At 25.0% G+C, this 17,009-nt stretch overlaps 3 protein-coding genes across 3 annotated transcripts; 1 reads left to right on the forward strand and 2 right to left on the reverse strand.

Moving 5' to 3' along the window:
- Positions 1-2,941: 2,941 nt before the first annotated feature.
- Positions 2,942-4,209, reverse strand: LOC128954382 (uncharacterized). Its single transcript, XM_054299957.1, has 2 exons — positions 3,105-4,209; positions 2,942-3,021 (listed from the first exon to the last, which is right to left on the reverse strand). The coding sequence occupies exons 1-2, from the start codon at positions 4,183-4,185 to the stop codon at positions 2,942-2,944; spliced, it is 1,161 nt and encodes a 386-aa protein (XP_054155932.1). The 5' UTR covers positions 4,186-4,209.
- A 1,202-nt stretch (positions 4,210-5,411) lies between these two features.
- Positions 5,412-6,714, reverse strand: LOC128954404 (uncharacterized). The gene is made up of 2 exons (XM_054299983.1): positions 6,243-6,714; positions 5,412-6,139 (listed from the first exon to the last, which is right to left on the reverse strand). Exon 2 carries the CDS (start codon positions 6,115-6,117, stop codon positions 5,716-5,718), a length of 402 nt encoding a protein of 133 aa, XP_054155958.1. The 5' UTR covers positions 6,118-6,139; positions 6,243-6,714; the 3' UTR covers positions 5,412-5,715.
- Positions 6,715-13,199: 6,485 nt separating this feature from the next.
- LOC128954383 (uncharacterized) lies at positions 13,200-14,773 on the forward strand. The gene is made up of 2 exons (XM_054299958.1): positions 13,200-13,557; positions 13,624-14,773. The coding sequence occupies exons 1-2, from the start codon at positions 13,268-13,270 to the stop codon at positions 14,771-14,773; spliced, it is 1,440 nt and encodes a 479-aa protein (XP_054155933.1). The 5' UTR covers positions 13,200-13,267.
- Positions 14,774-17,009: the final 2,236 nt, after the last annotated feature.

The following is a 17,009-nucleotide window of genomic DNA, read 5'->3' on the forward strand; positions in this document are numbered from 1 at the left end:
GCACACAATATATGCAAAATCAATCAATGATTAATACAAACATATAATAAAACAATTTTATGAATTATATTTAAATTACTAATTAGTAATTAAAATTTTTAACTAACTATTAGTTTTTTGACTAATATTTTAAGATATTGACATCTAGTTGTAGTTTATTATATTTATAATTTTGATATAAAATACTAACAGTGCACCCGGGTAATTTAATAAATTTTACTAATATTATAATAATTACTAAGTATTACTAATAGTTATATAAATCAAAATTATTAATAGCCGTAAATTATAGATTAAATAATATTTTTAAAAATAACAATAATAAATACAATATCTATAGATATAATATTTACTTTAGATTTAATTATTGCTATTTATAATTTTATATATTTTGTTTGTGATTCATAGTTTTTAATTATGGTTATTAAAATATTTTAAACCTAATTATTAATGTATTATTTTTTTTAATAGTGTTATAGCATTGATAGTGAAATTTGTAAAAAAATAAATCATTTTATTAGTCATTTTATTTATCAATCATTAATACTCTATTATATTAATTAGTAAATTTAAATAATAATAATAATATTACCCTGGGTAATCATCAAAAAATAATATTATAAACAAATTATAGCTAATCTGTTTAATTATTGAACACAATTGCGGTAATCATTATTACTGATTGATTGCAATTAAAAATAATTGCTATTTCCATAACTAAAGCGATTTGGATTATTTGACGGCCAATACTTAATAAACAAATGCTTAATATTACTACCAATTAGTAAATGTTTGGATAGAAATGCATCATTAGTTGTCAATCGTTTGTTTGAATCGCAAACCAAATAGACATCCGTGAGATGTGCTAACTGTCCCAAAGCGATGATAGACTCATCAGTGATGGACACACTGTCGCAGTGTATTGACTGTAGTCGCGGAAGATTCAGATGAATATCTCGGAAAAACCAGTCGCTAATGAATCGCCAATAGGATCCGCAAAGTGACAAATGTGTCAATCGATGAAATCGTTTAAACGAACCGCTGGTCAGCAATAAGTTTTCATCGTATTTGGGATAACAATCCACTGATAATCGTCTCAATTGTGGTGACATATGTTCAATGATTGCCACAAATATTTTGTCCATTAAATCACTCGACAACTCTTTAGATAAATAGCTAAACTCTTTCAATTGTCGACACTGGCAGCCAATTATGGTCATCACTTTAACGGAATTATTGGTACCAAAATCGACGGGCAATCTAATGGCCAGTTGTTTCAATTGTTGCATTAGTGACAAACCGGTTGTCAATGTCTTGAAATTATCCAATTCTGTAAATTTATCGACCAATAGATTCAATGATCTAATTTGTTGGCCATAAGTGGTCGTAAATTTAGTAAACAATTGGTTAAAAATAATTGGATCTATTCTTAGTGACAGTGATTGTAAAGTTTTTGGCAATAAATACGATTTATTGTCAAAAGTTATGATATCCAAACCCATTGTTTTTCGCCAATTTATACGTATGTCTACAGTCTTCAAGTTTGTCAAACTATAGAAACTTTTATAAAACAATTGTTCATTAATTTCTCGTTTTTTTCTTTCGGTAAACTTGAATGTCAGCAATTGTTGGCCAAATTGGCGACAAAAACAATCAAATGTTTGGCTATATTTTTGCCAATAATGCGAATTAAGACATATATGACTAATGGATAGGTGTTTCAATTGGGAACAGTATTTCATTAATAATTCAAAATAATCGACAAAATAATGAATAAAACTTATAGTAACTGATGTAATGTTTGGACACTTTTTGACCAACAATTCAAACAAATCTTTAATCTGTTTCTTATTATTAAAAGACCACTGATTAATACTATTCAATAGTTTGCCATCAAATACCAGATGTGTTTGTGTATTGAATATTAATGCCAACCACTGTTTGGACACCGATTGTAGTCTTAGTTTGTCATCGATTGGCAGATATTGAAGCAATAGTTCCGCCAAATCATCGCCGAAGCGATCAAACGAGTCCTTCATTGCTGTTGTCATAAATGTCTTGATTTTCATTCAATTCTAATAAATATTAATATATTGTCTAAAAAACAATATTAGAAATATAATAATCAAATCATATGTTTTTTTAAAAGTATAAATCAAATGTTAATTCAATGACAATAACAACACTACTAATACTTACGTTGATTTTTAATTCAATTGTTATAATAATAATTGTAATGAAAAAGCAAACATTATATGCAAATCAATCAATGAATAAATACAAACATATAATAATAAAACAATTTTATGAACTATATTTAAATTACAATTAAAAATAAAACTAACTATTAGTTTGGATAGTTAAATATTTAAAGATATTGACATCTAGTAGTAGTTATTTTTGTAACTTAATAATTTTGATATAAAATACTAACAGTGCACCAGGGTAATGTAATAAATTTTATTATAATTTAATTACATTAATATTAACAATTAAAAAATAATTACAAAAAAATAATATTTTTTAAAAATCAAAATTATTAATAGTTGTAAATTAGAGATTAAATAATTTTTTAAGTTATAGAAAATTATTATTATTATATATCTATAAGAAAAAAAATCTAATAATAATAAATATTTTTAAAAATTTAGTTTTCAAATTAATTATTGATTAAGCATTGATATTACAGTAATAGTATTTAAACTAAAATAATATTATTGTTAACATTAGCGACAAAATCATATAAATCATAGCTTACAGTAATCTTAATCACTGTCATCACTACTACTACTGTATATTACGCATCCGGTTATTAACATTATTATCATTAATATATTTGCCATAAATAAAATGTTTTGTCCCACCATTTGATGAACAATAGTTAGTATACAAGTGTTTCATATATTTACTCTTAATTAGTAAATGATTGGTTAGAAATGATTCACTTGTTTTCAGTTTGTTTGCATCGCACGGAAGATAAACATCCATGAGGTGTGCCAACTGTCCCAAAGCAGTGATGGACTTCTCAGTGATAGACAAAGTGTTACATTTAATATACTGTAGTCGCGGAAGATTGCGGTCAATATTACTGAAAAAAGAGTCACCGATTATCCGCTGATTGTATATACGAAGTGTTAAATGTGTCAATCGATGCAATCGTTTTAACGAACCGCTGGTCAGTGGAAACTGTTGGTCATATATGGGACAACAACCCAGTGATAATCGTCTCAATTGTGGTGACATGTGTTCATTGATTGACACAAATATTTGGTTTAAGTAAATTCGTGACACTTTCGATGTATAGCTAAACTCTATCAGTTGTCGACACCGGCGGCCAATTGTTATCAACAGTTGAATGGTCTGATCGGTGCCAAAATAATTTGGTAAAATAATGGACAGTTGTTTCAATTGTTGAATTTGTGACAAACCGACTGTCAGTGTATTGAAGTTGTTTTCATCTTCCAGATAATCAGGCAATAGAGTCAATGATCTGATTTGTTGGCCATAAGTGGTCGTAAATTTAGTAAATAATTTGATAAAATTGTTGTCCAGTCTTAGTGTAAATGATTGCATAGTTTTTGGCAATGAATACAACTTATTGTCAGTAAATATAACATTCAATCCCAGACTTTCTTCCCATATAGTGATGTCCAATGTCCTCAAATTTCTAAAACTATCCATACATTTAGGAAACAATTTATTGGTGATATCTATGCCATTACTTTTCAATGTCTGTAATTGTTGACCAAATCGTTGACAAAATAAATCAAATGATTTGCCATAACTGTTGTGATAGAGATAACTGCTGTGATTAAGACTAATGTGTGTCAATCGGGAACAGTATTTGTTATCATTAAATAACTTAAAGTAATCGTCAGTAAAATGTGTATCTTTTATAGTGATTGTAGTAATGTTTGGACACTTTTTGACAATTGATTCAAACAAATTCAAAGTTTGTTTCTTATTAATCAATGAGTTCTTACCAAACAATCTCTCCCTTAGTTTTCTATCAAAAACCAAATGTGTTTCAGTAGTGAATATCAATGTCAGCCACTGTTTGGACACCGATTCCAGACTTAGTCTGTCATCGATTGGCAGATATTGAAGCAATAGTTCCGCCAAATCATCGCCGAAGCGATCAAACGAGTCCTTCGGTGTCATTACTGTTGTGGTTTTTGTGGTCATTGTCTTCAGTTATCTTTCTTTTTATGTCTTAAATAGTCTCTTGATTTTTATTAATTTATTTTTTTCATTCAATGATTAAAACAGAAATAAAATGTTTATATAAAATGTAAATCAATTATGAATTTAATTACAAAACAATACTTACATTAATTTATAATTGTTTTTGAAAACTACTGTATATTATATATACAATCACTGAATCAATACATTAATACAAACATTATAATAAACAATTAATTAATTAATTTCAAACTATATTTATTAATTAAATGCAAATAATAATACAGTTATTGACTGACTTTAACTTTAATACAGTAATTAAATAATAAATATTATTAATAATATCAATACACATAACATTGCATTACATTTACACAACAAGTTATTTATACGTATATAAAGTTTTTATATTAATATTTGTATGTTTAATACTAATAGAGGTGTGGCTTATAATTTAATACAACTATTATACCCATTAACTAATAGTTTATATGTATATATATTACATAAAATCTATGGTTAGTACAATATATATATGTTTTCATACTATGCTTACAATTATGTTTATTTGTATTATTTGTTGATGTAATACATTATACATATTATTTGATGACATCTATTAGTTATTAAAAAAAATATTATATAAAAATAATATAATTATATTTTATTACTTTTAATTATTATTATTTTTTATAATTGCAAACATTTTTTTAGCAATGAAACAAATTCTTATTTATTTATCAATTTATACAACAAATAGTTAATTAATTTTTAATAAATTATTTAAATTAAGAGAGAGAGAGAGAGAGAGAGATAAAAAATCATTTGTATTAACTTTAATGATAAAAGTTTTAAAAGTATTTATTATTATTATTATTATTATTAATCATTACTTGAAAGTAATGTTACAAACATATAATTTATTTATTTTTAGGTAATCGCTGGTCAGTAGTACTAACTTTTCGGTTAAATCAATAAAAATGTAAAATTAATAATACAATTATTATTATTATTATAAAAATATATATAATATATATATATAGATAAAAAAATATGGATTTAAAAAAATTATAATTAAAAAAATATATGCATTTTATAACTATACAGTATATTACCGTAATTGAAATGTAATCAATGAATTTTATTATTACAGTAATTATTATTACAAATTATTATTATTATTATGTATTTCAATATGAATAGCTATTAAATTATCAATTAAAATACTGTCACTACTGTCACTATCATTATCATTGTGTATACGGTTCGGGTAATTAAAATTATTATTAATATATTTCCCGTAAATAAACGGTTTTTGCCGACTATCTGCCGACCAATCCTTAATATACAAGTGTTTAACTTTAGTACCGATTAGTAAATGCTGTAAAATAAATGCTTTGCTTGTCTTGAGTTTCTTTTGCTCGCATCTAATATCGACATCCATGAGGTGAGCCAACTGTCCCATAGCTTGAATCGACTTCTCAGTAATGGACACTCTGTCGCATCTGATATACTGTAGTCGCGGAAGATTCAGATGAATGTTACGGAAAACTGGTCACCGATTATACGCCATTTGTGTACGCGAAATGCCAAATGAGTCAATCGGTACAATCGTTGTAACGAACCGCTGGTCAGTACTAACTTTTTATCGTAATTGGGATAACAATTCACTGATAATCGTCTCAATTGCGGTGACATATGTTCATTGATTGCGGCAAACATGTCAACTGTATTAGCCATTAATATGTTTGTTGAAATGTAAAACTGTTTCAGTTGTCGACACCGGCGGCCAATTGTTGCCAACAGTCCAACGGTCTGATTGGTGTCAAAATCATTGGGCAAACTGATGGCCAGTTGTTTCAATTGTTGCATTTGTGACAAACCGGCAGATAATATCTTCAAATTGTTCTGATCTTTGTGTTTATCGAGCATTACATCCAACAGATTCAATGATCTGATTTGTTGTCCGTAAATGATTGTAAATTTAGTAAATAATTTAATAAAATTGTTGTCCAATCTTAGTGTTAATGATCGTATAGTTTTCGGCAATAACTTACAGCCGGCTAATATGACATCCAATCCTAGACTTGTCTTCCCGTTAGTCTTAATATCAATAGTCTTCAAGTTTGGCAAACATTTCAGACATTTATAAAACAATTGTTTAGTGCTTTCGATGTGTTTGAAGTCAATCTTGAATGTCTGCAATTGTTGGCCAAATTGCAGACAAAAACAATCAAATGATTTGCGATAACTTTCCCAAACAATTTGATTACTATACTTAAGACATATGTGTTTCAATTGTGAACAGTATTTCATTAATAATTCAAAATAATTAACAGAATATGAGATATCTTTTATAATAACTGTTTGAATGTTTGGACACTTTTTGACCAACAATTCAAACAAATCAATAGTTTGTTTATTATCTGTTAAGTTCACAGACAATGTTTCCAATAGTTTGCCATCAAATATGAGATCAGTTTGTGTATTGAATACAGTGTATTAAGTAAAGCACTACGAGGTGGTTCAGCCAATAGCAGATGTGGTATCAATGTAGAGGTAAAAATGACATCACATATACAATTAGTGCATACAAGCATACAGTATATATCAATGCATTGACTTATTAATACACAGTATACTATATAGTGTTGCCAACAACAACAAAATTTACACTTATTTTTTATAAAAATTTATTATTTATATACTATAAATCAGACCTTGTCTCTGACTGGTATAATTCAATGTAGATGAAAAATAAATTTTAAAAAATAATCCATTGACTTAATGGTTAAACAAAAAGTATTACAAAATTTTTTTTAAAAAATCTAATAATTTAAAAATTAATAACTACAGTTTTTAAATATCAATTAATTCATAAGCAGTTATAAATTAATAATTTTTTAAATAATTATCTAAAATTTATTTTAAATAATGTTTATTAAAGAAATTATTAAAAACATTTAAATCTTAATTAAAATGTGATTTTATTTTTAAATAATAAAAATTAAATATTTAGAGTAAGATTTTATGATAATATTTTTAATTAATAAAATTATTTTTATAACATTTAACATAATAACAATTAATTTTTTAAAAAATTGTGATAATAATAATCAATTATTTTTATTTTATATTTATATAATATAATCAATTATGTAAACAAGATTTTTATAATTTATTTTTTATAATTGTTGTTTCAAAGTACGTTATTTTATTTATTTAATAGTTTTAATTTTATTAGTTTTAATAATTAATATTTTATTTATTTTAGTTTTTTAAGGATATTAAGTTTGTTTTTAAAAATTTTTATTATTAATATACTGATATATATATATGATTAATAAACTTACATTCGAAGTGGCTATTGATTTCTTAGAAATGGAACATCAAATATGTAATAATAAATATAAAATTTCATGTTTATCTGAGTATTTAATTAAAGCTCAATATCTTAATTATAATAATTTTTATTTAATACATAAATTATCAATTGTTAAAAATAATGTTAATTTTATTGATAATACTAATACTAATGTTATATATTATAATAATGTTTTGTGTCCGATTGAATATAAAATTGATTTTATATATAAAGGAATTTTAATAAATTTATTTTAATTAGAATATCTTATTAAAATTATAATATATTATTTTATTAAAATAATACTGTATAATAAAGGTATTATATAATAAAATAGTTATATAATAAATTTTTGTGAATATAATTAAATAAATATTTTTAATTTATTTACTATATTTATAATTTAGTTTATTTTTACAGATTAATAAATAATAATAATAATAATAATAATAAATTATAATAAATAAAGGATTTAGAGCTCTTAAATAATGATTAATATATGATTTATAAAATATATAGTATTTACTATTTTTTAGCTGGCAACGCTAGTTACGTTACAGTATTTTACCACATGTATAGTCTCTACTAAAAACCCTGATTGAATATCAATGCCAACCACTGTTTGGACACCGATTGTAGTCTTAGTCTGTCATCGATTGGCAGATATTGAAGCAATAGTTCCGCCAAATCATCGCCGAAGCGATCAAACGAGTCGTTCATTGCTGTCATCACTGGTCATTATCTTCAGTGATCTTCACTTTTATTTTCTTTGATCTCTTCAAATAGTCTTTTGATTTTTAAATTTCAATTTTTGTGATTCAATTATAAATGTATAATATTTTAACTAAAAAATATCAAAAATAATTAAATCGATAAAAAAATGTGAATTCAATGACAAAAAACTACTAATACTTGCATTAATTTATCCAATCAATTGGTATAATAATAATAATAATAATTGTATTCAACAAACAAAAACAAACATTAAATCAATTTATAAATCGCACCAAAAAAATAACACATGTTTTCAATACATGTATACAAACATACACTCAATGTTTTGTATGTGTAATACTAATAGAGGTGTGGCTTAAAGTATAACATAACTATTATACCCATTAACTATAGTTTATATGTATATATATTTTATTAAATCTATGGTTAATATATGTTTTTATGCTGTGCTTACAATTATAATATTTATAATACAGTATTATTTGTTGATTCAAATACACATTACTATTGTTGACATCTATTAGTTATTTATAGGTATAATGTTATAAATAGTTTATAAATTATCGATAACATTCATTTGACCCAAACTTATTAAACCCAAACCATTTAACCCAAACTTATTTGATCCAAACATTTATACACCAATTGGTAATATCTGGCTTTTTTTGGTTATTTGTTTTTCATAAAAAAATTATGCTATAATATATACAGTAGTTTAATTATCTCATTTTTTAAAAATTTTATTCAATATAGTTTAATACAATTTTTACAAGTTTTATATTATTAACTATACTTATATTAGTTTGAATTAAATATATAATTTTCTAATACTAACTTAATTAAATTGATAGTAAATTAAAAAAAATAAAATATTAAATATTTGGGTTAAATAAGTTATTGGTCAGTTAATTATTGTCAATAATCTTAATTTATTAATTACCGGAAGCGTATATACAGTATTTTGAGATTTGACTAAATTTTTAAAAATATTTTATTTATTATTATTATTAAAATTTTTAATTTACCGATACTTAGCCGGTACAATAATTATACAAAACATTGAATTACAATTACCGGTAATTTATAAGTACTATACACACTAAACTTATAGTGTATTTTAGGGTATTTACTGTAACAATAAAAGTGTGAAAAAGTGTAAATAAATACCCTATCGGTTATGTACTGAATGTTAAATTTAGTGTATTTTTTTGTAGACATTAGAGTATTGAGCGTAAAAATAACACTTTCATTGAAAACGTTTTAAATAGATATCTATTTAAAACGTTAGTACTGTAAGCACACTATTAAAACTGTTTGATTACTATAGTGTTGTAATGGTGTGTATGATATACAGTGCATCAATGGATGACTAAACAAATTTTGTTTGAATTAAGTAAAGTAAATGTTTTTCATAAATAAATATAAGTTACACTTAAAAGTTTTGGTTTCACATATATAAAGGTATATTAAATTTAATAACTAAACAAAGATATCTTTGTTTAGTTATTACATATAATTTTAATTAAAATATAAATATCTAATACTTAAATGTCTGTACAGTAATATAATAATATGTATTGAATGTATATTTTAAATAATAATTTTTATATTTATTTATCTAATAGATTCAAGGTATGTTATTATATGTATTATACATTTTATTTTAATTTATTTATATTTAATAGATTCAAGGTATATACATTTTATTTTAATGAATAATATTAACAAAAATATCTTTGTTTATATACATTATTAACAATTACTTAACTATTAATTTATTTTTAATATTACAGACCAATTAAAGACTGCGATAAACAATATTATTGATTGAAATGTATATAAATATTAATTTAAGTTAATCTAAATGTTAGAAAAATTATTGTTTCTTAATGTAGTTATTATATAAATATTAGTATATGTTATAATAAAAGTATATGTATTTTATTAAATTTAAAATAAATTATTATAAATAAAATAAATATTGTGTATTTTTTAAAAAGATATTTTTTTGAATAATTTTACATTAAAAAATGAAAAATAATTTCTCTTAGAAATGTAATTAATATACTTAATTTTAGGCAAAATTTACTCTAATTTTTTACAATATTTTACTAATAAAAAAGCGTATTTTTTTACGCTAAACTTGACCTAAATTTTTACAAAAAAATTACAAAAAAAATTACACTTTTTTTACTCGTTTTATTTTAGAGAAAAGCGATAAAAAATACCCTAAAAGGCAAAAAAGTGTAAAACTCTACGCTTTTGGTTGTGAGTGTAGTATACTGTATTATTAAAATAATTTTGCTTTTAGTTAATATTTATATACAATTATTGTAAATATATTTTTTCAAATTACGGTAATTGATTTAATTTGAATAATTATATTTTTTAAATAAAGTTTTTAATATTATTAAACTACATACGACTGCAATTATTTAAAACTAAGTGTTTTACATATATATAATATACAGTAGTTTTCAAAACAATTATAAATTAATGTAAGTATTGTTTTGTGATTTAAATTCATTATTGATTTATATTTTATATAAACATTTTATTTCTTATAGTTTTAATCATTGAATGAAAAAACTTAATAAAAATCAAGAGATTATTAAAGACATAAAAAGAAAAATAACTGAAGACAATGACCACAACAACAACATTGATGTCACAGAAGGACTCGTTTGATCGCTTCGGCGATGATTTGTGTCAACTATTGCTTCAATATCTGCCGATTGATGTCCGACTAAGACTGCAATCGGTGTCCAAACAGTGGTTGGCATTGATATTCAATACACAAACACATCTGGTATTTGATAAAAAACTATTGATGAAATTGTTTGGTAAGAACTCATTGATTAATAAGAAACAAACTTTGAATTTGTTTAAATCAATTGTCAAAAAGTGTCCAAACATTACAACAGTCACTATAAGTGATCCGCATTTTATTGCCGATTACTTTAAGTTATTAAATAATAACAAATACTGTTCCCGATTGACACACATTAATCTTAATCTTAATAAAACACACATTAAAGTTATGACAAATTATTTGATTTATTTTGTCAACGATTTGGTCAACAACTGCAGACATTCAAGATTAATGGCTACCATATCAATGGTGGCAATCAATTGTTTACTAAATGTGTCGATAGTTTTAGAAATTTGAAGACTTTGGACATCACTATATGGGAAGAAAGTTTGGGATTGAATGTTATATTTGCTGACAATAAGTCGTATTCATTGCCGAAAACTATTCAATCATTGACACTAAGACTGGATAACAATTTTATAAAATTATTTACAAAGTTTACGAATATTTATGGCCAACAAATCAGATCATTGAATCTATTGGCTGATGGTCTGGAAGATGAAAACAACTTCAAGACACTGACATCCGGTTTATCACAAATGCAACAATTGAAACAACTGTCCATTAGTTTACCCATATATTTTGATACCTATCAGACCATTCAACTGTTTACAACAATTGGCCGCCGGTGTCGACAACTGATAGAGTTTAGCTATACATTGAAAATGCCACGGATTGACTTAAACCAAACAATAGTGACAATCAATGAACATATGTCACCACAATTGAGACGATTATCAGTGGATTGTTATCACAAATATGATAAAAAGTTAGTACTGACCAGCTATTCGTTAAAACGATTGCATCGATTGACACATTTAACACTTCGTGTATACAATCATCGGATAATCGGTGACTCATTTTTCAATAATATTGACCGCAATCTTCCGCGACTACAGTATATTAAATGTGACTATTTGTCTATCACTGAGAAGTCGATCACTGCTTTGGGACAGTTGGCACATCTCATGGATGTATATCTCATCAACGATGCAAACAAACTAAAAACAAATGAATCATTTCTAACCAATCATTTACTAATTAATAGTAAATATATGAAGAACTTCTATATTAACTATTGGTCATCAAATGGTGGGACAAAACAGTTTATTTATGGCACATATCTTAATGATGATAATCTTAATGTTAATTATCGGAGGCGTGTATACAGTAGTAGTAGTAGTGATGACAGTGATTGAGATTACCGTAAGCTATGATTTACATGATTTTGTCGCTAATGTTAACAATACTATTATTTTTGTTTAAATACTATTACTTATAATATCAATGCTTAATCACAATCACTATTATTAATACTGTAGTATTCAATAATTAATTTGAAAACTAAATTTTATTTAATATTGTATTTTTTTATTATTATTAAAATTTTTATTTTACTTATCCTGTTTTTAATATGTTTAATATATTTTTATAAAAATAATTATTTAATCTATAATTTAAAGCTATTAATAATTTTGATTTATATATTTATATTTTTTTGTATTTATTTTGTAATTATAATAAAATTTATTAAATATACCCGGGTGCACTGTTAGTATTTTATATCAAAATTATTATGTTATAAATATAATAAACTACTACTAGATGTCAATATCTTAAAATATAAGTCCAAACTAATAGTTAGTTTCAAATTTTAATTATAATTTAAATATAATTCATAAAATTGTTTTATTATATGTTTGTATTACTAATACAGTATTAGTAGTGTTGTTATTGGCATTGAATACACATATGATTTATACTTTTAAAAAAACATATGATTTGATTATTTATTTCTGATATTTTTTAGACAATATATTAATATTGATATTATTAATAATATTATTAAATAATTAAATTGATATTTTATTTGTTTTTTTTGTAAACAGTATTTATTATATTTAGTAATTAATTGATTGTATAATTTAGGTATATATTAGACTAAATTAATACTAATTAGTAATAAGTATACAGTATTTTGTTAATTATTTTATTAAATTATATGAATTAATTTAAATGATTTTAATTATAAGTTTTGATTTTTTTTAAATCAAAAAACAAGACTATTTGAAGACATATTAACTTATAATTGAAGATCACTGAAGAAGACAATGAGCACAACAACAGCGAAGAAAGACTCGTTTGATGATCGCTTCGGCGATGATTTGTGTCAACTATTGCTTCAATATCTGCCGATTGAAGACAAACTAAGACTGGAATCGGTGTCCAAACAGTGGTTGGCATTGATATTCAATACACAAACTGATGTCATATTTGATGAAAAACTATTACATAATATGTCTTTGGACTCAATGGGTGACAATTGTCAGACGACAATTAAGTTGTTTGATCTGATTATATCAAAATGTCCGAACATTACCGCAGTTAACATAAGTTTTGGGTAAGGGTTTGAACTTTTTTTTGTTTAAAAATAATAATAATTGACACAAATTATGATTTTTATTAGTTCAACACTTCCCGGTGCTGTCCATATGATGAACAGTTTCATCAATTTATTGATCAAATACTGTCACCGATTGCGACACATCTCTATTAAACTTGATTACGACGGCCTCTGGTCGGACTTCAACCGTATGTTTAAACGTTTATTCAGACAATTTGGCCAACAATTGTTGACATTCAAGTTTGTCGGCAATAATCTTGGATTTAATAAACAATTGTTTTACGAAGTGGTCAACGGTATGCCAAACCTGAAGACATTGGACATCCTATACGAAAACAGCGATCAAAGTTCTGTCCAATTGAATGATATTTTCAGAAAGAATAATAAGTTTTATTTGTTACCGAAATCGTTGCAATCATTGAACATAAAACTTGCCGACACATCGTTGCCGTTGTTCGCTAATTTTGCCGATATTTTTGGCCACCAATTGATATCATTGACCATACGATTTGACCACTTAGTTATTGACGACGACGTAGATGTATGGGCTAATGATCTAAAGCCATTATCGGCCGGTTTTCGGCAAATGCCGCGATTAAGACAACTCAAGTTTGAATTGCCGATCGATTTTGGGACCGACTTTAGTGGGGATTTATTTTCAACAATTGGCCGCAACTGTCGACAACTTCGATCACTGGATTATAAATCAAATTTAGGAAATATATTGAAAATTAAGGCCATATTTGTCGCTATTAACAAACATATGTCTAAACAATTGAGAAGATTATCGCTGGAATGGATGTGCGATAATATTGACGACGACAATGAAGACGTAGAAGAATTATCACTGACCAGCGGTTCCCTAAACCGATTGCACGGTTTAACACATTTGACACTCCGGTTACACGACTGGGATATAATTGGCGAACAATTTTTTCAGGACATTCATCTGAATCTTCCGCGACTACAGTCCATACACTGCGACAATGCGCCCGTCACTGATGAGTCGATCGCCGCTATGGGACAGTTAGCACACCTAATGGATGTCTATCTTCCGACCTATGGATACATTGAGAAGACAAGTGAAGCCAATATTAGACAGCATTTACTAATCGACACTAAAATTAAACACTTGTTTGTTGTATACAAGGATTCAATAGATGGTAGACAACAGGTGTTTAAATGCGGTAAATATGTTGATAATGATAACTAAATCAGTAGTAATAGTTTTATTGGTAGTCTTTATAGCTAGTGATAGCGATTAAAGTCCGTATAAATGTATTGTATTGATAGCAATGATGTTTAGAAATGATTATAATTTTATTGCTTATGTTATACAATAGTCTCAATCAATTTGTTAGACCATGTCCTATCTAACTGTTCCTTAAGTGATAAAAAAACTAACTATTAATAAAAATAATAGTGAATAGTATTATTTGTAACAAATTATGTTTAATTTATGTTTAATTTTTTTTATTATTTTTATTAATGTACCAAAATTATAAATATTACAAATTTTTTTATAATAATAATTATATTAAACAAAATAATATTACTGTAAACAAAATATTCATTCATTATTGTATATTATGTTATATTTAATAAACAATTGCTTAATATATTACTACCAATTAGTAAATTAATTGAAAATAAATAATTCACTTGTATTCAACAACAAAAAGTTTATTTCAATCGCAAATTAGATATCAAATAACTAACTGTACTGGGTAATTTGATAAATTTTATTATTACAATTAGAAAAAATTACAACAAAAATAATAGTGTAAAAATTTTGGATAAATTAGAAAAAAAATCAAAGCTATTAAATTATAGATTAAATTATTTTAAAAATTATAATGATTTTATTATAAATTATAAACATGGTAAGTAAAATAATTATAAAAATATAATATTAAAGAAAATTAGTTAATCAATAATTATTGAACATATAAATAATGATTATGATTAAACATTGATATTATTTAAATAGCATTTAAACAAAAGTAATATTATTATTGTTAATAAATAGCTACAAAAATCTTAATCATTAGTAAATCTATATCACTGTCCATCAGTAGTACTGATTCAGTACTCATAACTACTGTATCCGATAATTAACATTAAGATTAAGTAAATGATTGGAAATAAATGATTTAGTTGTAACTATTGATTGACTGGTCATAGCTTTATATGTATTAAATGCGTCCCATTTTTTCCCCCATATCCTCTCTATTGTTTAATCCCGGTATAGGAAACACTAACAAACAATGCAATAATAATAAGTAAATTATAAGTATATTAATTACAAGTTATATAATAAGTAAGTATAAGTTATAATAATTTATTACATTATTATTATTATTATTATTGAATTGATTCCCATTTGATTCATTCCCGTCTAAATAAAAGTAATGTCAATCACTATATATATGATATAATACAGTAGTTTTGTGTTAATTGATTTGTAAAAATCAAATGTAAGTATTTTGTTAGTTATGTTGTCATTGATTTTTAACTAATGATTTATTACTTTATTTAACTTTTTAAGATGTTTTAAGAAATCCAGAAACTATTTTGAAGTGTGAAAATCATTTGAAAAAAAACAATTACCACAACAACAACAACACCAGTGATGACACAGTCGAAGGACTCGTTTGATCGTTTCGGCGATAATTTGTGTCAAATATTTCTTCAATATCTGCCAACTGATGACAAACTAAGACTACAATCGGTGTCCAAACAGTGGCAGTCATTGATATTCAATGGACAAACCGATCTGGTATTTGATGACAAACTATTGGAGAGTTTTTTTAATAACACATTGATTGATGAAAAACAGACAATTAATTTGTTTGTATTGTTAATCAAAAAGTGTCCAAACATTACAACAGTCAATATAAGTTCAATCCGTTATTTAATTAATTATTTTGATTTATTAATGAAATATTGTCCTCAATTGAAACACCTATCCATTAGTCACGTATGTCTTAATTCACACGATTGGCACAGTTATAGCAAATCATTTGATTGTTTTTGTCGTCGATTTGGCCAACAATTGCTTACATTTAAGTTTGAAGTAAAATGTATGGAAACATATCAACATTTATTTTATAAAAGTATCGATAGTTTGATAAACTTAAAGACTGTGGATATCCCTGTAAACAGTAAAACACGTTTGGATATCATATTAGCTAATTGTGGCCAACAAATCAAATCATTGAATCTATTAGTCGATGAATTTGAAAATGAAAACAAATTCAAGACACTAACAGACTGTTTGTCACAAATGCCACAATTGAAACAACTGGCCATTAGTTTACCCAATAATTTAGATACCGATTGCACTGATCAAACTGTTCAACTGTTGACTACAATTGGCCGCCGATGTCGACAACTTATAGAGTTTAGCTATTCATCAAAAGAGTTGACGATTGACTTAATTAGGCAAA

Source organism: Oppia nitens, unplaced genomic scaffold (assembly GCF_028296485.1).
Source record: "Oppia nitens isolate AA-2021 unplaced genomic scaffold, nextdenovo-longstitch-racon4-pilon3 scaffold27_pilon_pilon_pilon, whole genome shotgun sequence".
Classification (NCBI taxonomy): domain Eukaryota; kingdom Metazoa; phylum Arthropoda; class Arachnida; order Sarcoptiformes; family Oppiidae; genus Oppia; species Oppia nitens.